The 26039-nt window shown below is 37.4% G+C and overlaps 2 protein-coding genes across 4 annotated transcripts in view; both read left to right on the top strand.

The window, feature by feature from the left end:
• The first annotated feature begins 667 nt into the window (after positions 1 to 667).
• Positions 668 to 19296, top strand: UBE2J1 (ubiquitin conjugating enzyme E2 J1). 2 transcript variants are annotated; one of them, XM_081943014.1, is made up of 8 exons: positions 668 to 878; positions 7879 to 7952; positions 8773 to 8904; positions 9827 to 9911; positions 10072 to 10177; positions 13215 to 13344; positions 15026 to 15160; positions 18223 to 19296. In XM_081943014.1, exons 1-8 carry the CDS (start codon positions 848 to 850, stop codon positions 18487 to 18489), a joined length of 960 nt encoding a protein of 319 aa, XP_081799140.1. In that variant the 5' UTR covers positions 668 to 847; the 3' UTR covers positions 18490 to 19296. The 2 variants fall into 2 exon arrangements, with proteins under 2 accessions (XP_081799140.1, XP_081799141.1); XM_081943015.1 differs by having other exon boundaries at positions 668 to 907.
• A 2950-nt stretch (positions 19297 to 22246) lies between these two features.
• Positions 22247 to 26039, top strand: part of LOC309387618 (gamma-aminobutyric acid receptor subunit rho-2-like) — a 33915-nt gene continuing 30122 nt past the window's right edge. The window contains exon 1 of one of the 2 annotated variants that reach the window (XM_081944266.1): positions 22247 to 22661. In XM_081944266.1, the coding sequence (XP_081800392.1) occupies positions 22459 to 22661 (203 nt within the window). In that variant the 5' untranslated portion in view covers positions 22247 to 22458. The remainder of the gene's footprint in view (positions 22662 to 26039) is intronic. The other variant, XM_081944267.1, reaches the window with a different exon arrangement.

Here is a 26039-nt window from a genome sequence, read left to right as displayed (position 1 = left end):
TAGAGCTTAGAAGAGAAAGGAACAGCTGTGAAGACGAAGTCATAGAAGGAAGTAAGGACAGCTGGCTAAGGGTGTGGCCCCTCCCAAAGAGTTTATAGGTGGACGGGAGGGGAATCTTTGCAGGAAACAACAGACCATTTTACTAGCCGTTGAGAAAGCATTCCGTAAGTTTAATCTTGGTTCTTGAAGATAGCTTTCTAGGCTCCTAGCCAAGGGGTGGCTTTATCTATGTAATTAGTCATGGCAAACAGCCAAGCCTGTGTCTGCATATTCATTGGAATCACGGCACAGAACACCTCCTGAAAAAACACCTTTGGGAGTCACCTATTTGGGTTCTGTATGAAGGAAACAATAGAATAGAATAAGAATAGAATAGAATAGAATTAAAATAGGATAGCATAGCATAGGATACAATTAGAATACAATTAGGATAGGATAGGAATAGGACAGGATAGGATAGAGTAAGAATAGAATAGAATAGAATAGAATAATAGAATAGAATAGAATAGAATAGAATAGAATAGAATTCTTTATTGGCCAAGTATGATTGGACACACAAGGAATTTGTCTTTGGTGCATATGCTCTCAGGGTACATACAAGAAAAGATACAGGACTAAGCAAAATGCAGAAGAGAGCCATTAAGGGCTGCCGCCACGTCAGGGGAACTTCCGGGCGGTGGCGGCAAAGCTTACGAGGCCGCCGGGAACAAGCGAGGGAGGGAGCGGGGAGGGAGCCTGGCCACTTCCCTCCTCTCGCCTCGACGCCGCTGCTGGCGGCGTTGTTGTCACTGCGAAGCGCCTTACGTGGCCGGACCGCTGGAAGGCATCCCAACAGGCAGGCTTCGTCATGGAGGCTCGCTACAATCTCAAAAGCCCCGGTGAGTCGCCGAAGACAGGGGGAGCGAAGGCGGCCAAGCGAAGCCGGCAGGCGCCGGGCAGCACGGAAGTCTTTTGCGGGAGGCAGCTGCGTGGCTGACAGCGGCGGGCTGGGGCGGCGGGGAGAGGAGGGAGGGAGGCACCACTAACGCGAGCCCGAGGCTTTGGTGCACGGCTAGGCCGGACTCCCGTCTTGCCTTTTGCCCTGCTCCCGTTTGGTACTTGAAGTGGGGGGCGGGGGGCTCTTCTGCTCCGGCGTTTCCCCCAGCAGGACCTTTCCTCCATTCAAGGGACGTGGTTTGTCTGTCTGCCTCTGGCTTCCGATTTCCCTCAAGAGGCAGGGAGAGGAGCCGGAGAACCCCGGAACCCATCGGGCGGATGGTGGGAGGGGAGCGGGACAATGACTCTTAGTTTCGTTCTTGTATCTAACTTCTGTTATTGCTGTCATGAATATGTATATAATATTCCCCCCACACACACACACACAGACATCCCCCCCATATCTTAAAAGCCTTGAAGACAAATTTTAAAGAACCTTTAAAAATAAAGGCATAATTCCACAATATTGCACTATCAATTCCACTGCCAAATGTATATTAATTTGGATATACATATCCAAAAGGATAAAGGATATTAATTGAGTGGATATGCTTATATTCGATGGGGCATGTAACACTTGATTCAAGGTTGGTTTTTTTTTTAATAAGTCAGTGCAGTGTTGTCAAAAGATAACCCAGCAGACATAAGATTTCATGCAGATGTAAAATTTCTGGATTATTGTGGTGGTGTTTTTCATTGTTTACTTGAAGAATTGCAATGTCATATTTAGGATATCTTCCTGTTAAGTATTTTATTTCAGGGAAGTCCAGTTAATACTGTGTATTTAAATGTACTTTGACTTTAGTGTTATCTATCTTCTGTTTATCTTCTTCCTTGCCCCTCTCCTTTTTAGTACCCTGAAGACACAAGGACACCCAGAACTTTTGAATATTTCAGCTATTCAGTTTCCTTTTTTGAACTCTCCCATAAAATATAATATTCAACAATGTCATAACTTCTCTGCAACAAAAACTGTCATGGTAGGACCGATAGAAATCAGATCTGGCAGATTAATAATTGTCTCAGGAGAATATGTGTTCGGATTTTATTTGCTGAAAGAGTGACCATTGCTTTTCATGCCTGTCTTCCTCAGAATAACTGTTACCATATGATTATGCATTCACAGAAAAATATTCCATCTGCTCTGAGTAGAAAAACAAAAATAGTCTTAATAGAAGAGGAGAAAAATATGTAAAGCCAAGATGCTGTTATCAAGAATGAAAGTTACCATTATTATCGCTGCCCACTATCATTTTCCAACTAGAGCTACCCATGGTAAAGTTGCACTGTAGTATGCCTGTCTGATAATAGCATCAGATATTAATTGTGAACAGGAATAACCCCCACTAATTGTTATACATCTAGCCAAGTTGGACATGTAAAATTTGATCAGCCCTCACAGTGTTACGCACTATCCATAAAAGTAAAGGAAGTCCACACTCCCGCAAATGTAATATTAAAAAGGAAAGATAACTCAGTTAGCTACAATAATAGAGCCAATTTGGTCTAGGGCACGAGTGTCAACCTCGCCACATCACGTTGCTGTCACGTGACGTTTTGCGATGTTTTTCCCATTCACACAGCAATGATGGGCAAAGCCGTCACATGATGCATCCGACCCTTGGTTTGACACCCCTAGTCTAGTGGTTAAGGCTCTAGCGTAGAAAGCAGGAGACTGTTCTAGTCCCACCTTAGGCATGAAAGCCAGTTGAGTGACTCTGGGCGCATGCCCCTCTCAGCACAACCCACCTCACAGGTTGGTTCTTCTGGAGAAATACAAGGAGGAAGGGGTACTACCATAGATATGCTTGCATCTTAAGTTATTAAATAATAAAAATGTGATATAAATAATAAAAAGTTATGTTACACAGATACAAAGAGATCAAACCTGTTTTTTTTAAAAAAAGATAAGGAAAGTATATAAACTACTCATTTGCTCTTATACTGAAGTTGTACAGATAAGAGTAATAGAACTGCAAGAAAATAATGTATTTTCTTACTATATAATGCCGAATTGCTTCTATCAGGCCTGTCTTGACTGATAAGGCAAAAACTTCAAGAGATTTCCAAAGGGATAAAAGCTTGGATAAATAGATTTATTATAGAAAATGTATGAAGCCACACCAAGAAAATGTCAGTGATTGCTGTGTATCAGATGTGTACCCTGTTTATACTAACATTAAAGTTAAAATCATTGTGCTGCTTTCTTCTGAGTGATGCAGCAGACTAGAGGCCTTTGTCTTTGGGGCTTGGTTTCCATGTCTTTTGTTTGAGAACGAGTAACTTAGTCAACAGGCTGTTTACATTAAACAAGAGTAAAACATACAGTCCTACCTTTTTTAATTGGCATTTGTTTCAGAAAGACTTTGTAGCTATCAAGGCAAAAAAAACATACAGTCACAGTGCATAGCTGAATGCACAACAATGGTGAAAAAGGGGAAATTCCATCTTAGGCCTTTATGAAAGAGATTGAAAATAAAACTAAAACCTTTGTAATGTTCTTATACCAATTTATGGCATTTCATATCTAGAATAATATGTATAGGACTGCCACCACACTTGTAACGGAATTAGAAAAAAGGCAAAAGAGGGCTGTCAAAAAAATCACCTTGGGCATTTTGTTTAGAAGGAAAGCTAAAACATTTAGTTTTGAAAGAAAGTGACTAGAGGGACATGATAGAGATGTATGAATGCATGAAATTGGACAGGGAAACATTTTTTTCTCTCTTTCTCGAAACCCTGCTCATCCAGTGAAGTTGTCTGGAAAATTTAATGCAGACGAATATCCTTCTTCACACAGTACATTAACTTGTGGAAGTCATTGTCACAAGATATGGTGATAGTGTAGAACATGATAGTGTCTCATGATAGTGTTAAGATAGTGTCTTAACCTTTTGGTTTCCCTGGGCTGGATTAAGCAAAGAGGAATTGTCTTGGGTCACATATAAAATATAAATAGTAAAATTGATATATATATATAAATCACATAATGTTAAAAGTTTACGATCTTGTGGAGGCACATTATCAGCTGCCCATGATGGGCTGTCCCATGGGCTGGACACCTGATGTAGGAAGTAAAAGGATGATCTTGATGAGAAGCTCCATTATCAAGGCAGCAAGTAAGTAAACATTGCAGAAACTCAGATAAGGACAGAGAGTTATAAAACCATCTTAGAAAAGTACTCCCCTAATTCATATGAATATAAAAAGATGGAGGAAGAGAAATACATTCAGACTTGCAAGTGTGTGACAGTAGCCAATCTTAAAATAAAAATGTTTTGGGCTATGTGGCATCTATTTTTTAATCTAGTCTACATTGCATTACAATTTGTTGAATATATATTGCCCTACTTAAGTATAATCTTTATTGTCATTGTACTTAAATACAACGAAATTGGCTAAGTAAACGTTTAGAATTAATACGGCTAAGATCCGAAGAACAATTCATTAGTTCTTTATATTCAGGGAACTTTGAACAGGTGTTTCTTCCTCATGCCTCATTTTAACCCTGTCTTGAAACTGGATAACTTTCATTGTGTAATACCAAATCAAGTTTGCAGTTGTTATGCCCAAGCTTTGGATGTACACTAACCAAAACAAACTCATCTGGTTACAAGGGAAAGAAATCCTGCAATAAAATGTAATGATCCATTGTTAATACAACTTTTTAATAAATAAAAATATTTATTAAAATAAACCTAAAATAACATGTAGAAAATTAAAAGACTAGAGAAGGGAGACAAGAAAGGCATTTGGTAGCAATTTGGAAAACCAAAATTCAGAAATGAATTAGATGATGAAGAAATGTCATATAGAGACTACAGCGATTAAACATCATGAGACCTCTTGTACACACATTGGCTTTAATTGCTCTTGTCTTCTAGTCTCTCTGATTTCTTTTTTAATTTTCCTGAAATAAACTTTTTCTCCTGCTGCACATTTCTTTAGGATTAAGTTAACACTGCAGAGCCTTCTATGTTGAATGTTTACTGTGGCATAGTCATGGGGGAGTAAAGGGGTTTATATTGATGGAAGTAATGTTCCAACATTGTAACTGAAGTCCCACCACTATTTTTTGTGCTTTGTGATGTCTTGTTCACACACCATAAAGACTCAAGAGCTTGTACCATAATGCCACAATAAAATGATGAAAGTGGCAGGATCTTGCAGATGCCACTGAATGCTAATTAATCAAATCTACTGATTCTTCTAAAATTTTGAGGAAAAAAATACCAATTCAACTCTAGGTTTGACCAACAGCAAAGGTAATAGAATCCCTGAAAATGGGAAACAAATTATACATTTTGATGTGTCAGGAAGGGAAGATTTTTAAATACATGAATAGGAAAATACTGTATATTAATTATGGTTAATGTTAAATACATGTATAATAAGTGTAATCAAACCTAATGTGTCTTGATTAACTAGTGTTTCTGAATATACAGCTGTCTGGATGCCATTCCAAATCCAAGTAATTTTCTTTGTTAAAAAGTTTCAGATTTTAGCTACAATTCATCCTGGTCTACATATGGCTTTTTGAGACTGGAGCTTGCATTATGTTTTGGTGTAGTGGTAAGATACCAGATTAGGAACCCAGAGGCTGTGAGTTTTTGTGAGCCCCACCTTTAGCAGGAAACCAAGAGAGTGACCTTGGGCCTCTGTTTCTGTTTCTCTCTCTTCCCTCCCCTCCCTCCCCTACTCTCTTTCACACACACACCAGTAGGAAGGAGATAAAACAAACACGTCTGAAAAAACTTTGCCAAGAAAACTGCAGGGACTCAGGTAATTGCCCAAAGTAAAAAACTGACTTGAACATACCCTAAAACCCATAAAAATATTGTTTTACTTCTTGTAGGTTGTAAATGTTGATATGACCAAAATAAGGCCCATTGATTTTTGCCTTATTAAATTTATATAAATTCATAATGTGCATGTTTATATATGGTATATATGGATATATAGATAAGTATAGTATGTAGTTTAAATTTGAGGTTAAGGCTTTTTTTTTTTTTTGCAATATGTGGCATTGTTAATGTTTATTGTGGGAATTTTAAAATTATTTTACTGTACCATACAATTACAAACAATGGATATATTTGTAATGGTACAGTACTTGCTCCTAGAGTTCAAATTACCTTGATAAGGGTAATTCTTGAGAAACTTTTACATATACCGGTAAATGGTTGCCAAGAGTTGAAAATGCAAAGTCTTCAGGTTTATTTTAAAAGCTGTGTTTTCTATTTAGTATAATTCTTGACTGTCTATTAATGTCTGTTAATGTTCTGTTTTGTAATCTAGATGAAGAACAAAGTGTTTTAATCCAGTAGGTGGCAATCTCTCATCTGAGGACAAGGCATTATGATTTTTATGATTTGCATAATTTGTATAATGTGAAAAGCAAGCCCACTCAAAAATCCCTTTTACCCTTGCAGGAATACCTAATAGCAAGCTGTTTTTATTAAAAGTACAATTAGTCCTTGACCTGCAACCATTTGTTTAATGACCATTAGAAGTAATAATGGCCCTGGCCCTGAAAAAAAACCCTTTATGATCAGTTTTCACATATGTGACCATTGCAGCATCCACATGGTCCCATAATAAACATTTATAGTTGTTTGGCAACTGGCATGTATTTATGACAGTTACAGTATCCCAGGGTCAGGTGACCATAATTTGCAACCTTCCCACTTGGCTTCCTACAAACAAAGTCAACGGTAGTAAGCAGGATTCATTTAACAGCCACATGATTCACTTAATAGCCGCAGTGACTTGCTTACATGTGGCAAAAAAGTCATATAAATCAAGTGCTTCATTTAACAACTGTCTTCCTTAGCAACCTAAACTTTGGGTTCAAATTTTTGGTTACCGTAAATCAAGGACTACCTTTATTTTAATTCTGATTATTTAGAGTTCCTTGAAAATACAGTCTCCTTTAGATTGATTTTGATTCCTGATCTGAACACATCTATGCAGGATTTTTGGCAACAGTATGGTTTGTCATTATCTTATTCTGGAATATTTTTGGAATTTTGCAGTTTAGCCTATTGTTCTCATTCAACTGAATCTGTTCTGCTTAGTTTGAACCTAGAATGATTTAGTCAGGCATGACCACTTCCTAAGACAAAACTCCCTTATGCCTTTTCAAATATTGTGTCAATTGCTTTGATTAATAACTGATCCCAGTGAATTGCAATTGTACCTTAGAAGTATTTGAGCCAAGATCTAAATAAAACTAACAAAACTGTGCTTGCATAGTTATGGTGAGAATCCATTAAGCTTTTCTTTTCTTTCCAGATTCACCCCTGCATTTCTCAAAGATTTCTCCATAAACCCTGTCCCCAAAGATTGGGGCGCAATTACAAGCAGTTTAGTTGTAGTATGTATCATTCCCCAAAAAGGAAATTTTGATCATTCCTTTGGGCATCTTTTTTTAAGTAATACAAGGAGTGCTTTGGATTCTAATTCCACTGTCAGAACATCATTTTTATTCCATTACTTCATGCTGAGTATGATTCACCTCTCTCCTTCCTTCCTTTTTCATTTACAACAATTAAAAATATCACTTATGTAATTAGCAAAGTTGGAAACATTAACATGTTTCCTTTGTAGATTAGTCAGAATCCAATTACTGAAACAAAAACTTCCAAATTACATTTATTTTCAGATGTTCTATTGCCCTTCAGGACATGAATATTTTCCCCATTAAATAACTAGAGTATAATATCATTTAATATTATCATGATTTATGTTCAAGTTAACGATCTCTTTCTAAACATGACATTTGAGAGACAAATGTACATTTTGGAACTTTATCATTGAGTGTTGGGAATAGGTTTTGATGTGCTCAGCCAATAGTTAGTAATATTTCACCTAGACATATACTGTTATTTTTTTTTCTTTCAGCTGTAAAACGTTTAATGAAAGAAGCTGCTGAGCTGAAAGAGGCAACAGACCATTATCATGCCCAGCCTTTAGAGGTTAGTGGATCCCCTTTCTGTATGCAATTCATAGCTAAGGGATTTGGAGAAATTAAATTTAGAGAATTAAAAGGAGGCAAGCATGGACATTCTGATTCTGAACCTCTTTTTAGTGCCCTCTCCCCACTACCTTCAATCATGATGGTCAAAAATCAGAACAATGGCTGCTAACCATTTCTGATGGAAAGGAAACAGATATATGCCCTAAGAAAGGCTTATGGTAGTTTTTACGAAAATAAAACACTCAATGTTCTACCCAGCACGGGGGGGAAATCCTGACCTCATTTATGGTATGTGCAATATTCACTTTTATTGGTAACTATTGATAGCTTTGCTGCCCCAACCAATTTTGAGTATGGCCCTTAAACAAGTTGACCTAGAAAACAATGGTACATATAGACCTCATTGAACAACTGCCCTGTTTAACAACCACTCGAAGTTATGTCAGAGCTGAAAATGTAGTTTTATGACCGTCATCCTATTTACATCCATCATAGCATCTCATGGTCATATGATTGCAATTTTCATGTCCTATAACTAGCTTCCAACAAGAATCAACAGAAAAACTGGCAGTAAAATCAGAAGACATGATCATGTCTTGCTTAACAATCTGTAGCGACTTGCTTAGCAACTGAGTAGGACTATTAAATTGGGATGGTAAAATCAGATTGTTGATTCAAGGAAATAAATTTTAATATGCCAGTTATGGCCTATTTAACCATAATGATGGCAGTCAGGGAAATGTTACTTCAAATTTAATTTGATGTACCTTTGAGTGAGAATGATTGGCTGTTCATATTTCCATTTTTTTCTTTTGTAGGACAATCTTTTTGAGTGGCATTTCACTGTAAGAGGGCCTCCAGATTCAGAGTTTGATGGAGGAGTTTATCATGGAAGAATAGTGCTACCACCAGAATATCCTATGAAACCACCAAGTATTATTCTCTTAACGGTAACAAACTTCAGATGTCAGCTAGAAAACCACAAATGCTTTGCTAGATTATTAGATCTAAGTCTCAATTACTTAATATGTAAAATAATTTTAAGAAAAAAAATTGTAATTGTTTTTTATAGCCTTTCACTGTCAACACACAGCCATTAAATTACACTGGATTTTAAGGATTAAGCTATAATCCTTTTCCCCTCCCTTGTATGATATCCACTTCATCAGGCATAGTTCACAACAATGACACACCTATAAAATCTTTCAGTAGTAAAATCGCCATGAAATACAGAGTCATGTTTTCATCTAACAGTTAAAAAAATAAATTAACCCTCAAGGGAAATTAGCAGTTATCTGCTCTTTTATGCAGGAAGAATTAGAAATGTGTGAAGAATGAATGGGGCATGGTTGCTTTCACATGCAAAAGAAAAATAAGTTTACAATTTTTGAAAATGATTATCAGCAGCAAGTGTATTTGGGACCATTCCAGTTGTTTTCTTTTTATTGGTATTGAGAGTTTTACTATATTAAAATAATAAACAGATTAAAATAATAAACATATCCATTATTTAGGAAATCATAAGTAGTTTTTTATTTATGTATGCTGGAAAAGCAGTTTTAGCTTCCTCCCTCACTCTGCCAACTGCTCACTCTGCCAACTGCTCACTCAAAACTTTTCCACACCAGCCCTTGATAGCAGCCAGGTCATCTCATCAAGACTGTGACGACACAGTTTCCCTTTAAGGCCACAACTGAGCTGTTTTTTTCTTCTTTTCCTACATTCCATATATAGCTTACTTCAGCAAAACCACAACCATGACACACCCCAAATCCATATGTCACATCATGAGTAATGCTAAATCTTAGGGTTTTTTTAAAAAAAAAGTTTGATGAAATGATTTTTTTCTTCTTCTCAATTTGTCTTTTTAAGGCCAATGGTAGATTTGAAGTGGGAAAGAAAATTTGTTTAAGCATCTCAGGACATCATCCTGAAACATGGCAACCATCTTGGAGCAGTAAGTATCAATAGTGAGGAAAGTTTGATGAAGAAGCATATCTCTGTTAAAAAGACCATAGTAGCTCAGTGCAGCTGATTTTATAATTCCTTTTGTCTCTTTCTCTGTTTCTCTCTCTCTCTGTGTATATAATAGCTAATTAAAGTTATTTTTATTACAGTAAGAACTGCCTTGCTCGCTATTATTGGATTTATGCCAACAAAAGGAGAAGGAGCCATAGGATCTTTAGATTACACACCTGAAGAAAGAAGAGCACTGGCTAAGAAGTATGGGTTAGGTTTTATGTGAAACAAACAGTTATCTCAGTTTTATTTCTGAATTAAAATGTTCTTGGATTTTGAAATTGATTTTCAGGCCTTTCAGTATCTGAGAGTATATTTTAAATCAAGATAGTACAACCTTTTGAAAACTGCTTGTGAACATTATACTGGGGGTTATCTGTGGGAGGGCAGGGGGAAATGGAGTAGCAAAAGTCACATGTTCTTAGCCTTATCATTTTTTTAGCCTATATTGATTCCTTTCCTTTCAAGTTGCCTAGTTTTTAGCCACTTATCCAAATCTTTTTAGGCAGGTGAGAGGCAGCATAATAAATTTTGGGGCAGCATAGATGATGCCTTTTTACATAGATCACTAAGTATGATTTTCATTTTGAGAACTTCTGATAGAAATAAAGCATCTCCTTTCCCCTTAAATTTCTGATAGAACATTTATTTTTTTCTAGAATTTTTTCAGCAGATTTTGAAATTCCCCTTTCTTTGGACTATGAAATTGTAAAGGTCTTAGATTGTAGTCACATTTAATCCTATGGTATCATAATACCAGAGGCTTCTACTGATGTGTGATAAGACCTGCTGTATTACTGATGATTCTAGAATCACGTATCACATTATTTACCCTGCCATTAGGTTCTTCCCTATTTGTAATCTCAAATTTTTGTTGTTGTGGAATTAGGGATTTGATTCTGTTTTGGCTCCATTATTAGCTTTTTCAAGTATCTTATATAGACAGTAACAACACTATAGACCAGTGATGGCGAACCTATGGCATGCGTGCCACAGGTGGCGCGAAGAGCCATTTGTCATGGCACGTGAGGCGCTGCCCTGTCAGCTGGCCAGCACGCATGCGCTCGCTAGCCAGCTGAGTTCACCCTTTTCTAAAGCCATTTTTCACCCTCCCCCGGCTCCAGAGGCTATATAGGAGCCTGGGAAGGGCGAAAAGAGCCTCCCCCGCCCGCCTGGAGGCCCTTCGAAGGCTTCATGTGCTTCCATGAAGCCTCCGGAACGCAAAAAACCAGCCCAAGGGGTAAACCAGAAGTTTGGAAACGGACTTCCGGTTTGCTCAGAGGTTCGTTTTGACTGCTCCAGAGGCTTCAGGGAAGCGTCCTGAAGGTCCCTGAAGGCTGTTTTTGCCCTCCCCAGGCTCCTATAAAGCAAATGCAAAAAATGGGGGGTCGTGCCTGTAGTGTGCGCATGCGCACTGGGGGGTCGCGCATTGAATTATGGGTGCGGCATGCCTGCACACGACCCCCCTGCCTCCCCCCACTTATGGCACGCGAGGCAAAAAAGGTTCGCCATTGCTGCTATAGACTACTAAAGCTGTCTTGTATTTTACTGGGCAAAACACTGCATCAGAAGGCAACGATTTTTGAACTAAGGTGGGATAATTTACAGAATGCATCAAAAATCTGGGATCTATGACACCCATGGGATTGAAATTTGGCAAATTTGTGGTCACTTCAGTACTGCCACCCAGAGGTTCAGTAGATCAGTTCTGCCTTAGCTCTGCCTTCTCAGCTGGAAATCAGGTAGAATGGTACCACCGAAGCCCTCTGGAGGCTAGGTAGATCAGTCTCAGCATCAGCTGCCGCAGGGCAGTCAGCTACAGGTTATGACTATCTGAATCTGTTTGCCTGAGAAGACAGTGGGATTGTTTGTTCTTTAATCATAATATTTTGTGGGTTTTTTTTTCCTTTATAAAATGGAACTAGTCAATTACATACTTCTTTATTTAGTCCACAATGCTTAAGTCAAGAGCTCTCTTCAGGTATAGCCTGGATTCAGAAAAAAATGTGGTTTTCTGGGAATGGAAAATTTACTAGGGTCAAAATTTTATGCAGGAAATGTTTTTCAGGTTGGCGTGGTGATTGCATGATGTTTGCTTATAAACAATGGTTGTAAAAAATTAAAAGCCAAAAGTACATTGCATACCACTTTATTGCTTATTCCCTAATATTGTATCCAGTTCTCCAACAAGGAATTTATCCATATCAGAGTTTTTGATTTTTTTAAATGTAATTTTGAATATAATATAATTTAAAATTCATAAAATAGGCTGTTTTTTTCACAGAAAATAGTGTTTTTTAAATATTTCTGCAGTCTATGGACTTTCAGAAAAGAATGGCAATTCAGGTCATACTAGTTTGCATTACATTTTCTGGAAAACACATAGCTAAACCTGTCCTTGCTATTTCTGTTTGTCTTTTCTTGACCATGGGAGCAGCTAACAAATCATGGTTTATTTTCCATGAAATGTGAAGGAACACTCTTGGTTTTTCTGCCTAGACAAGTCAGGGCAAGCAATGACTTCTAATTCTATCTGGTTAGGAGAAGAAAAAAAGTAGACAAACAAGTCATAAAATAAATTTGTTTAGCTGTTTCTGTGGGCAGAAGAACCAGATGAAAGGGTTGATGGAGAAGCATTCTAGCTTAGTATGTCATGCAAATGCACTCATTAACTGGTCAGTCTTGTTTCAGAAGTAAATCCCATTGAGTTAGTATTGCCATTTTAATTTATTGTTTCTCATAGTTAATTCCCTGTTAATTCCAAACAATACCCTGTTATTCAGGTTGTGTTTCATACTTCAAATAAACCAAGATTTATTTCCTATATGATTTGTTGAACAGTTGGAATACTGCAAATGATTGAAGGAATCATGACTTCACCCTCGGTTACTCTCCCTCCTATTTTGCACCTTTGTAAATCAGTTAAAACTTAGCTGGGGCACAAAACCAGGATGATGGCTTGTTTTCTACTCTTTTTACAATCTTAAACATCTGGGTATAGAGTTATGCAGCAGATGTATAAACAGAACTACTCTGGCAGTTGTCTGGGGAAAGATGTGATCTTCTGCCAGCTTGTGCGCACTGCTTGCATCCCCAATTGAGCCTTCACGAACACACAATACATTTCACAGATAAATCATTTATCCAAGGTTAATATAGCAAGGCTTAGCATTGCATGCAATATGTTATGTTGATGCTTGCTGATTGTTAAATTAACATATGGTCTGCTATTATTCCCTAGGTCTCAAGATTTCTATTGTGAAGGATGTGGCTCACTTATGAAAGAAGTCCTATTACCATTAACTTCAGGGAGTGTCTCAAGCCAGGCTGATCAAGAAGCCAAGGAACTTGCCAGGCAAATCAATTTCAAAGTAAAATAACTATTTTAACCCCTTTTCTCTAAATTTATTCCAAATAACTCCAGTGCTTAGGAGCAAGTTGTACCTGATTTCAAGAATGATAAGGAATCATACCCATTTCTCATTGTTACTGGGGTATTTTTCTTGCATTTAACTTGATGCATCCTATTATTTTATAATTATAATACTGCTGAAAGAGTTGGGTGCCAATCTTTACAAAAAATAACTAATTACAATCCTGCAGTGAGACTAATTTGCAAAGCAGGATTTTTCAGTGTTGCTTTGGTTGCTTTTTTTAAAATAAATAAAATTTTGAGAAAAGTTAATATTTTTGAGTAGAATATCAGTGTGCCTTTAAGCATAGTAATAGCTATCATAAAATCCCTTGGTGACTTCAGAAGCAATATCTCCATTGTGTTTTAAATAATAAAAATAATGCAAACATGGCTATAGACCAGAACTTTATATGTGGCTGGAAATTCTGTTACCTTGTTTTTAAAAAATCCTACAGCACTCTGGGTGTAGAGCTGAAATCCTCCATAAGATGTTTAGGGATGCAAGTGTGTGGTGCTTGCCAGGTTCTGTATTACGTGTGTGCATGCATATTCCGCAGAGCCTCCATATCCCAGATAGACCTTATGACATTTCTGAGAAAATAAAAATGATGGATGACTACAGCCCAGTGGTTAGTTTTGAAGCTGATCCAGTTTTCTAGAACTGGATCAGCTTCTAGAAGAAAAAAAGATAAGTGGGAATAATAGAGGGTTTTTTATAGGATGAAGAAAGAGTGGGGAGGATAGATTGCATTCTGGAAATAGGTGCATTATAACTGGTTATGAGGTACAATGGCTCAACTGTTAAAGATGCTGAGCTTTGTCAGCTGGAAAGCTGATAGCCTGGGATCAAGACCTGAGTGCTGGGCAAAGAGGTAAGCTCCTGTTCCTTGCCCCAGCTCTTTCCCAGTTCGAAAGCATGCAAATATGAGTAGATAAATAGGTACCATTTCTGTGGGAAGGTAACAGTGTTCCATGCATTTTTGGCACATAGTCGTACTAGCCACATGACCACAGACAATGCTGGCTCCCTTGTCCCAGAAACAGAGATGACCACCTTGGCCTAGAGTTGGACACCGCTGGACGGGGAAAACTTTGCCTTTACTTTAACTGGTTATATTTATAAGTGAACATGCACCTTTCCCTCCCCAGCAGCTATTGCACAAGAGAAAACACAGCAAGTTGTCAAAGTCAATAATGCTGCAAGCACTTCAGAGAGGGTTATGGGAGTAATGTTTTCTTCCCATAAGAATGGAAAACCATTCTGTGGACTGACCTGGCGTTCAATTGGAGTTCATCTCATTGCCACCTCCTAATATCTAGCATCGTTTATATTTTATGGATATGGGAGGTTTTTTTGTTTGTTCCTCTGGGATTTAATAAACTAAAAACTAAAAAGGACAACTTGATTTTCTTTCTGTGTCATATTTCAGTCAATCATCTATTCCAGAATTGCTTGCCTTGTTTAATAACATCGTCTTCTAAATTTTACAAAGTGTCTAAGCAGAAATATAACTCTTACAAAGTGTTCAATAATGTTGCAAGAAAAATGCATTACATAACATCTGTTCCCCTAATTGATTAGAATTTCAGTGTCCCTTTGATGTAATAATTTATGGTGTTTTCTCATTTTGCTTAAGGCTGAAGGAAATTCATCTAGAAAATCTGATACTGAACCTTTAGATATGTCAAAATTTAATCACCTTGGGAGTTCTTCTGAACACCAGCAAGAAATTACAACTCCAGCATTCCAGGATACCATCAACAATGAAATGGTGGGTATTTCATAAATGAGGCACAATCTTGGAAAAGTCAACTTAATACTGCTTAGGTGCAACTAGAAGCCTATTTAAATACAGATAGTCCTCAAATTACAACAGTTCATTTAGTGACCGTTCAAAATTATAAAGGTTCTGAAAAAAATGACTTAAGACTGTTTTTCACACTTATAACAGTTGCACCATCCCCAAAGTCACATGATCAGATACTTGGCAACTGACTCATATTTATGATGGTTGCAGTGTCCTGGAGTCATGGGGTCATTTTTTGTGACCTGACAAGCAAAATTAATGAGGAAGTCAGATTCACGTAACAATCTTGTTACTAACTTAACAACTACAGTTATTCAGTTAACAACTATGGTAAGAAAAGTTGTAAAAAGGGGTAAAATTCACGTAACAACTGTCTCGCTTAATGATAGAAATTTTGGGTTAAGTTGTGGTTGTAAGTCTAAGACTGTACAAGTTAGCATTTGATTAAAAGCAGCGGTATCAATGGGAGTGAATCAATTATGTTGAAATGACAGGCATGACTGGACAAACTCTTGCCCGCTTTTAACTTCTATTGCACATGTGTAAAAAGCCTTCAGTTGTTCTGTTGCAGCTACCATTTTGACATCATTGGCCCTCCCAATAGCCTTGATTAAAACCACTGAGGTTTTTTTTGCATGTCCCTATGGTCTTTGCTTTTTCTGACTCTTACGTGTATCTAAAAGTAAAAGCCACTGAATTTATTGCCGCTTACGTCTGAAGGTACTGTTTGTAAATATTTGCTTTCAGCTTCTTTGTCATCAGCTGTAGCTCCTCGTTACTTTTTCTTCCAACTTCCCTATCACTTTTCATTTGTAATGTGCTTATAATCAAGTAAGAAAGCTGTTTTCCTTTGAGCGACTTACCTTTTTAGAATACAGGTAATCCTCAACCTACGACCACAATTGAGCCCAATGTTTATGTTCCTAACTGAGAAATTTGTTAAGCGAGTTTTGCCTCATTTTACGACTTTTCTTACCACATTTGTTAAGTGAACCACTGCAGTTAAGTTAGCTGCACGATTGTTAAGTGGATCTGGCTTCCTCATTGACTTTGCTTGCCAGAAGGTTGCCAAAGGGAGTCACATGATCCTGGGACACTGCAACCATCGTAAATATGTACCACGTGCCAAGCATCTGAATGTAAATCACAGGGCCATGGGATGCTGCGATGGTCATTAGTGTGAAAAATGGTCATAAGTCACTTTTTTCAGTGCTGTTGTAACTTCGAATAGTCACTAAGCAAACTGTTGTAAGTTGAGGACTGCCTATCTGTATACCTAGAGCAGAGGTCTTCAAACCTGGCAGCTTTAAGACTTGTGAACTTCAACTCCCAGAATTCTCCAGCCAGCTATGCTGGGAATTGAAGTCCACAAGTCTTAAAGTTGCCGAGTTTGGAGACCCCTGACCTAGAGAAATGTTTTTGTCACCACAGTAAGGACTTGTTTATAGACCCAGTTTCTTGTTAGCCCAAATCTTTAATGATATACAGTACATAAGAAATGTGAGTTTTGCTTTGTTCTTTAATGATATTCGGCATTTAATATTAAACATGCTTCCCGTTTCTTTACAAACATTTTAGTAAATATAACTGCATGAAGGAAGATTAATTTTATCCATTTTAAATTATTGTGTATTTTTAAAATTACGACATATTGTGTGTGTTTTTTTAATTATGACATATTAATACAACCAAGAAGAGCTGGTTATATAATCTTTCCACTTTGAAAGTAACTGAGACTTGCTGTTGATCCAGGACAGCTGCTGCTATGACTGTAGATGCAATCTAAATTCACTGATAAATTGTAGACAAATCCCAGTTAAGCTGTATGAGTGGGTGTATGGGTTTTTAGAGTTGATGGGCTACAGATTGGTTAAAAAAAATCATGTCAAATCACATCAAAGCATCTGTTCCTGGGTACAGAGTATTTTTCAGCTTTTTAACAGACATAGACATGCTAATATTGCATAGATTTTCCCAATAAAGTTTTCTTAATATGCAATTTCAATTTCATGGCATTTAACTTTATTTTTCCTCTACAAGGCTCATCACTTTTGAATGTGTGGTTTGATATGTGTCGCTCTTTTACTTTCTTTTTGGAAACTGACCCATTGTGAACACCAGAAATAATCATCTTATTTTATGTTGGGGAAAAAATGTAAACAGAATGCTATTACCTTGTTTTCAGTAACATTATTTATTCCTATTACCTTTTTACCAGACTATTCGGAGTAAGCACCCTCCATAATCAAAAATCTAAGTTTGTTAGTTACATAGGATCAATACTCAGTTATTCAAAGTACATTAATATTTTAAACGATCCCCTTATTGGTCTTTCTCTTTCTCCCTCTCTCCTTCTTTCTCCCCTCCTCTCTCTCCCCCCCCCCCCAGTTGATGATGCCTTATATAATCTCTTCCAGTATCCTCGTGTGGATATTAAAACAGTAGAATGAACAGATACCTGCAGGAACTCAACCCTTGTAGGCAGTCCAAGTAGTTCATGGTATCTTAACATCAGTGAAAGTTAAGTTTAATTAGGAGAGGTATAATTCATCCATATTTTTATGAGGGTCATCCACCAGATCCAGTGCCATTCTCTGGGGCTGGACTATGATTAAAAGAGGTCCAAATATAGAGTACTCTATAGCTGAAGCTTATAGGCCTGCTCAACAATTGTCTTTAAATAGGAAAGGAAGCAGGGAGATAATTGTGTAATTTAACTGGATCTAGAGATAGCTTCTTCAGTACCAGTTTTAGAAAGCTCTCATGCCTTGCCAATCATGCTCTGTTGTTCTATGGACTTTCAAAGACCTTTGTGTTAAAATGTAATTGATTTCCCATTATGCTGGGAACAATTAATACTAATATATTGATTCTGATTGGCAACATTCTACCTATATAAATAATAGTTAACTCAAGCAAGATGACAACTTGCTTGTTCTCATTTTAAATACTGGCTAAATAATTCTACTATGTAGGACATTTTGTTTTCAGTTCTGTTTTGCTGAATTCATTTTTCTCACTTTTAGTCTGGAAATCCAACCAACTCTGCCACTTCAAATCAAGAAGAGATCCATTCTGAACCTGCATCCAATAATACTTCCGTGAGCCCCCGCCAAAGACATAACCAGCACAGAAGAACACCAGGTTCAACCAACTTCAATCAGGTTCAGCAGCCAAGAGTCAACACAAGCCACATGGGATCCAATATGCTGATTCTCCTCCTTGTTTTAGCATTGGCAGTACTAGTCGTTAGACGTATATATCTAGCCAATGAATATGTATTTGAATTATGAGATTCTCTCATTTTGAAAACCAGTGACTTGAACGTGTTATTGAAATGTTCTATGTTTGGTATGTCATGAGGATTGTTTACATAAGATTACTTTTTGTATTTTCTCATTTTAAAAGTGAATGCCAATGTACCTGAGGTACATTAATATTTTCAAGGAATATACACTTCGATAGTGGTGAAAGTATGGTTGATTAATAATCTGTACAATCTGACAGATTACCCAAAATGTCTTTTGAGAATATTCTGCATTAGCAGGATATTTAATGGTGAAGGGACTTACTGCATTGTGCACAGGTTTTGATGGCTACTTTTAACTGACAGAGCTGTAAAATTGTGTTTTATGCCAATATGGATTTATGGATAACTATTAAAAATAGCAGGACAATAAAGGTTTATTCATGACAGGGCTCCTTAAATTGAAATGCAGAAATGTTTGCATAGTAAATGTTATTAAATAAAGGCAAGTTGGTAATATATAGTTAGGTACATTTATTTCCTACCTAAAAATTCCAGGAAATGCAACGCTGTAAATTTTGAGCATTTTTTAAAAAGTGGAGAGAACAGAATATACTTTACTTTTTAATTGTCCTGAACCTAGAATAATCTTTTGCAAGTTTTGAAGGTTACTTTTAAAATATTCAGTTGTGTATATTTTGCTTTTTTAAAGCTGAGAATCCCCCAAATTGTTATGTAATATTTACCCAAACATTATTGACTATAATTTATTTCACAAATATACATAATGCATTGAATTGTTCATGTGCCCATCATTAAAAAATAAAATGCTTTTTAAAAACTCATCAACAAAGTTAGAATATTTTCATAAGTTTATTTAAGAAATGCTTCAGAAAATTAAGTTTTATTGTTAGTTGAACTTAATTGCTTCATTCATTGACTTTGCAAGCAATTGTTCCAAGTAGGAGCTAGAAGGCAGTGTTGTTAGCTGTTCAGAGTAGACCAGATCAGGAAACTTGACTCCACCGGAAGACTGGAATTCTATTGAAATGGGCTCTAGTAATTGAGCCTTGCAAGCTGGCTGTGCTTTCCCCCTCAAGCTTTTATCCCGGAAGGAGCCAGTCTGAGCTGCTTCCTAGTACTATCTCTTTTCCAAGGTTTTAAGGAATGCTCTGTCCTCTTTATTCACACAGCAAGAGTTTCTGAATATTTTCTTCAAAGCTGTTCCCTGACTCTCCCTTCTACACCTCAGGATGCAGTCAGCTTCTAATTTGTTTAATCATTTCCACTGGCAATTAGTCAAATAGCAACGATCAGGACCAGGTCATATGCACAAACGTATCATTTCTGGATAAGCAAGAAATCTCTGGAATTAAAATCAAATCAAGAAAACAATAGCAGAAGGGAATGGTTGTCAGTGATTTTTCCATTTACAATTATCTGAAATATTTTAAATGAATAAAAAGATGAGATGGACCACGTGAGACAGAATTTGAAATACAATGAACAGATGATGAACGTATAATTGCTGAAATTGCAAACTTCTGTTGAAATTTAAAGCAGGAAGAACAGGTTCAAGAATATATGATCAAATAGGCTAATAATGTTGATTATAAAACATAAATCAGTGGGAAAAGATGTGGCTAAAAGGGTTAAATGTGTGAAACAATCTCAAATATATTTTTTATAAAATGATGTATTTTGTTGACAAAATACCAGAGAAGTTATTTAGAATGTAGAAAAGCACTTCAAATGTATATTGGAAATATGAACATGAGAAATTTATTATATTTGGTAGTAAAAAGGTAAAGGAGTCCCTGTGGATTTTACTCAGCCAGTCATTGCTGACTATAGGGAATGGTGCTCTAGAAAGAGTGCACAGAAGAGCAACAAAGATGATTAGGGGACTGGAGGCTAAACATATGACAAACGGTTGTAGGAACAATGTCTAGTCTGGTGAAAAGAAGGAACAGGGGAGACATGATAGCAGTGTTCCAATATCTCAGGGGTTGCCCCAAAGAAGAGGGAGTCAAGCTATTCTCCAAAGCACCTGAGGATAGGACAAGAAGCACTGAGTGGAAACTAATCAAGAAGCGAAGCAACTTAGAACTGAGGAGGAATTTCCTGACAGTTAGAACAATCAGTGTAACAACTTGCCTTCAGAAGTTGTAAATGCTCCAAAACTGGACGTTTTTAAGAAGAGGGAGTTGTACTAGAAGACTTCCATGGTCCCTTCCAACTCTGCTATTCTATATTCTATATTCATCTCCATTTCAAGGCCATTGAGCCAGTGCTCTCTGAAGACATTTCCACATCATGTAGCCAGCAAGACATCATGGAGCGCTATTACCTTCCCACCAAAATGGTATCTATTGGTATTTGCATGCTTTCAAACTGCTAAATTGGCAAGTGCTCGGGGGCAAGGAAAGTCGCTCACCCTGTCGTGCTGGGCTCCACTCTCAAATCTGGCTTGCTGGCTTTCCAACCATCAAGCCCGGTGTCTTAATCACTTTGGTGGCATTTAAAATAGACATTCTGGATTCCATTGAGTATTGATCTTTAAAATCTTCTAAATCAAAGTATGCATTTGAATCCAAATTCTTTTAGCTTTTAAAAAAATGTTTGGTGGACATGTAATAAAGCTTTGAAAGTTTGTATTCAGATACATACTTTGATTTAGAGGATTTTAAAGACCAATACTCAATGGACTCCAAAATTTTTCATTTTAGGGTGAATAGATAAAAGATTAGAAAAAAGGTTATGCAAGATTATTTCAATAGAAGAGTACTGAGGCAAGTTTACAATATGCAGATAGAAAGAGTCAACATTACCCACTATGGAAGTTAATAAAATATATACATTTAGAAAATATATACATTTATTGGTAACTGGAAGCCTTCCATACTTTTTACATAAAAATGAAAAAAAAATATGATTTTGAGATTAGACAGAAAAAAAGAGTAATATGATGTAACTTTAAGACAAGGTTAAAAATATCAGTACTTATAGCTGCTATGAAAAATAATGGAAGTATTTTATAATTTCCTATTCTCTTCAAGGATTTTTTTTTTACTTTTTGATTTTGCTTTTTTCTTCCTTACTTGTTAGTTTGGATTACTTTTTTATCTTCTTAAAACGCTTTAATAAAAACGATATACTGAAAAAAGAAAAGTAGGACACCAAGTAATCCCACTATTCTACTACACAAGGAAAAAAACTTGATTGGATGCGGACAAAGTATCCAACGCCTTTACCAATTCAGTACTTTTCTTAAAATCTTGACCAACAATGCACTCGAAACCCTCTCTTAAGCCAAACACAATTTTCACATACCACTGATTCGTAAACTATGGCTTATGCCTTAATGTCTTGACTTGCAATTTAAACTACGATAACTTTAAACAATGGTTGGAGCAAACAAACCATGGCTTTTCACGTAGATTTAGCCACAGGGTGCAGATACTGACTGACACAAAACAGAGAGAATGAAGGTAACAGTGGAGTTTCCAGCCGGCTGTAAAACTAAAGGGAGAAAAAGAGGAAACAGACATAAAGAGTTAGAAAGAAATGACCAATTTCCAAATTCCCACTGAGCAGCTATTTCAACCGCCCCTCCCCCACCTCAGGTCCGAAACACCTCGCTCTCCTTAGGCAGCAATGCAGAAACATAGTGAACAAACAGCAACCCTTAATAATAATAACGATTATGATAATTTTTAAAAAAAGAGAAGAGAGGCCGGAGAGAAGGGCGTTCCTGTCCCCGAAGTCCCCTGATTGGCCCAAAGCCTGGCGCATGGCATCGCATCTCGCGTTTCCATTGGCTGTTGGCCACCCATGCAGAACTCAGTGGAAACGCGGCCAGCTAGGATTACTTTCTTTCCCGAGGGACGGCTAATGGGCGAGCAAGGAGGGGAGGAATGGATGACGGTTTAGGAAGCTGGTTTAAAATCTGGAGGAGAAAAAAAGCAGCTTTTCTAATAAGAATGGTCGCTCGGACAAATGCAACGCTTGAGAGATGCCGATAGTTCGATGTTTAAACCGGAGTGCATTTTACCCGTCAGGAGGCGGCTGGACGGAAGGCACAGGGAGAGCTGATTCCCAAAGTATGCTGTATTTTGCAAAGCTCATATTGCTGATCTTTTGCGGGGTCCTTCTCGGAGAAAGTAGGAAGCACAAAAAAGGGAGATGGACGGCAGAAGCGCAGGTGCAAAAAATAAAGTAAGGAGAGCCTTACGGTTAAATCCATTTATTCCTTTTCCTTTGGTTTCCCTTTACTTGTACGTGTTTGCGGAGAGGGGTAGTTTTTGCGAGTTTTATTACACGTTCCTGCATAAGAAGTTTGTAAAGAGCGCGCATTGTACTAAGAGTACAAGTACAGTAACTATAAATGTGTATTATTTCCAAGATTTCTTTTCCCGACTAGCGTTAAGAATGCCTCTGAAATCCACGTGGTTTTCATTCTTGGCTTTGGGAGTCAGGTGGAGTTCGACCACAAACCAGGTTGTTGCTGAAACACTCGCTCTGTTCAAAGCAGTCTGAAAGCACACAATGCTTTCGTAGGAAATCCTGAATTGTTTTTATGCCGTCACACTGTTAGGTAGCAAGTCGTATTTTCATAGTATTTAATAGAGAAGGCAGCTTCTGGAGAGATGCTAAACCCTGTATTTAGCACAATCTTCATCTGGGATTCCAGTTAGAATCTTGCACTGAGGACTGTTGGGCCAAAGTTTGGAGAGAGAGAAAATATTTATCTAACGAATTGCAGCAGTTTAAGAAATTGCAATTTGAACATGTTTAGTTGGAGAGAAATAATGTTTAGATCACTAAGTTTTATTACTAAATAAATTTGCAGCTGTTCTGTTATTTATTTGCAAATGAATTGAGTATTAGTGATGAAAAACAGATGTGGGATAGCAAGAAAGATCTTTAAATTTATCAGATTTCATGTCAAAATAGCATGTCTATATAGGGGAAAAATAGCCTAAAATAGTTGCCAAACCCTGAATACATCTTGGTTTTGACTTCTGCTGTCCAGTGAGAATTGCTTATTTTCAGCCTACTTGGCTAGCCCAGGTGTGCAAGCCAGGTTTATTTAGCAAAACCATAATATTTTTCTTCCCTTTCCTACTTTTTCATCTTTTAAGCTTTTCCAAATCTTCCCCAAGATCTTGTTGCTGTTCCATGCCAGTCAGGATTGCAGAGGTTATATAGGCTTGGAGTTTATCTGCTGTTGGGTGTACAGCTCAAGATTAGGATTTGGGGGAAAGGTTAAGACTTGGTAAAAGAGTAGTAAAGTTTCAGTGGAGAAAAAAAGATGTACCAGATTTGCACAAGACGGTTTTCCGGAGTGAATGCTGAACTAGATAATCGGTTGCTGAAAACGTCCAATGGATAGCATTTTCTCAGGAAAATATGATATGAAGGTTAACATGGAAGCAAATACAAGTATACTGTAAAATGGGGACAAATGCTGGAGAAGGGACAGAACGCTAACAACGAAACCCTTTTGTGTGACTGTAATACTGGATTATTAATAAAACAAATGGGTGAGATATATGGGATTTGGCTGTGCATGGTTAGCCTGCAAACTAACTAAAGCCTTCCAAAACATCTTATGTAAACCTAAAGACTGAGTAGCTCAAAAAGAAAAAAAAAGGGCATCATCTACAACATACAGTGTAAAGATTCCAACAGCCACTATGTAGACAGGCAGGCAAAAGATTAGCAGAGCACATCCATGAACACCAACTAGCAATGAGAAGACTAGATAAAGCACTCCTTAATTTCACAAGATATGGACAGACTTTAACCGTACTTTCAACTGGGAAAACTGTGAGCATCTTAGACCATGCTAGGAAATTCAGCTTGACACTCCCAACAAATCAACCATTGATATATACATAGGCATAAGCATCATTTACAGACCATTCAAAAGAGACAATAAACGACCAGAACACTTCTTTGCCAGCAGTCAGCATTCAGATAAACAGGATTTAACACCAGGATTGAAATAGACAATCAAGCAGCAAACAATTCCTAATGAAGGAATTACCAACTCAGACAAGCAAACAGCAAACAACAGCCTAATCAAGGAACTAACCAGGGGAAAACAACAACTTCAATACTGATAGGACATGTTATGTAAAGAGAGTAAAGCCCACTCTTTTTTTAGCACTGGCTGAAGATGTTACCTAGTTGGATAAAAAAAATCTGCAAACAGCCGATTTTAGAGAGCACCAAGGATTCCTAGATAAATATTTAGTATTCTATCCATAATATCATGCAGAATGTATTAGTAAAATATATAAAATGAGCCAAGTGGTCCTTCAGGTGCAGTTTTTCTCATTTCAGTTGGGCAGAGAAGGCAAATTTCTCAGGCTTTTCCTGTCTACTCGTAGAGCAATCTATGTACGTTGATGTTAGTTGGCCTTACTTATAGCACATATGTGATGTAGTTTAATTAGCACGTTTCTAAGCATTCTTAGTGGTGCAGTGGCCTAGAGGTGAAGCTCTCACCTCACAATCAGGAGGCTGGGAGTTCAATCCTAGATAGAGGCAGATATTTCTCTCTCTGGGCATAATGAGAATATATCTTCTGAACAAAACTCCGCATTGGCAACAGGAAGGTCATCTGGCCATTAAAACATTCAGCTAGCTCCATTCAGTTGCCCAGACTCCACCCCACTTGGATTACTGCCTTGTTCTGGCGAAGGGGCTTGCGTAGGTCAATGAAGCTATGAGCTATGCCGTGCAGACTACTCAAGATAGACAGGTCATAGCAGAGAGCTCTGACAAAATGTGATCCACTGGAGAAGGAAATGGCAACCCACTCCAGTATCTTTGCCATGAAAACCACATGGACAGTACAAAAAGACAAAAAGAATTTGCCTTTGGAATTTCAAATCGCCAGGTAGCCCTGGTGAGCTCTGTTGTAGTTTACAATAGTCGCTAAGTAACTGGTTGAAAGTAGAGTACAGGTAGTCCTTGACTTACAACAGTTTACTGAAAAAAGTGAGTTGTGACCATTTTCTACAGGACCGTTGCAACATCCCCATGGTCATGTGATTTACATTTGGATGTTTTGACAACCGACTCGCATTTACGATGGTTGCAGTGTCCCAGGATCCTGTGTTCACCTTTTGCAACTTTCTGACAAGCTAAGTCAGTGAGGAAACCAGATTCATTTAACAACCGAGTTACTAATTTAACAATTGTGATGATTCACTTAACAAATGTGGCAAAAAAAAGTTGTAAAATGGGGCAAAACTCACTTAACAAATTTCTCACTTAGCAACATAAATATTGGCCTCAATTGTGGTTGTAAGTTGAGGACTACCTGTATCTGTGCGTGCTTTGTTTCTCCATGCACTGACACCCCCCAAAAAAAGAAAAAAAGAGAGAAATTGAATAACATTTGCATGATAAGTACTAGATGTAATTTAAACAGAAACACGAATATTGCTCACTAGGCAGTGTGTGAGCAAACGATTACTATATTGTTTTGGTGTAATTGAGGGCAGATTTAATTGTTTTACCCTCTTTTCTTGTGGCTCTTCAACTTGGACTTCTGTGGAGTTGAGTAGACAGATCAAGCCT

Source organism: Natrix helvetica, assembly GCF_964273705.1.
Source record: "Natrix helvetica genome assembly, chromosome: 2".
In the NCBI taxonomy this organism is placed as follows: Eukaryota; Metazoa; Chordata; class Lepidosauria; order Squamata; family Natricidae; genus Natrix; species Natrix helvetica.
Note: the sequence above shows the minus strand (reverse complement) of the source record. Positions and strands in the feature narration are given on the sequence as shown.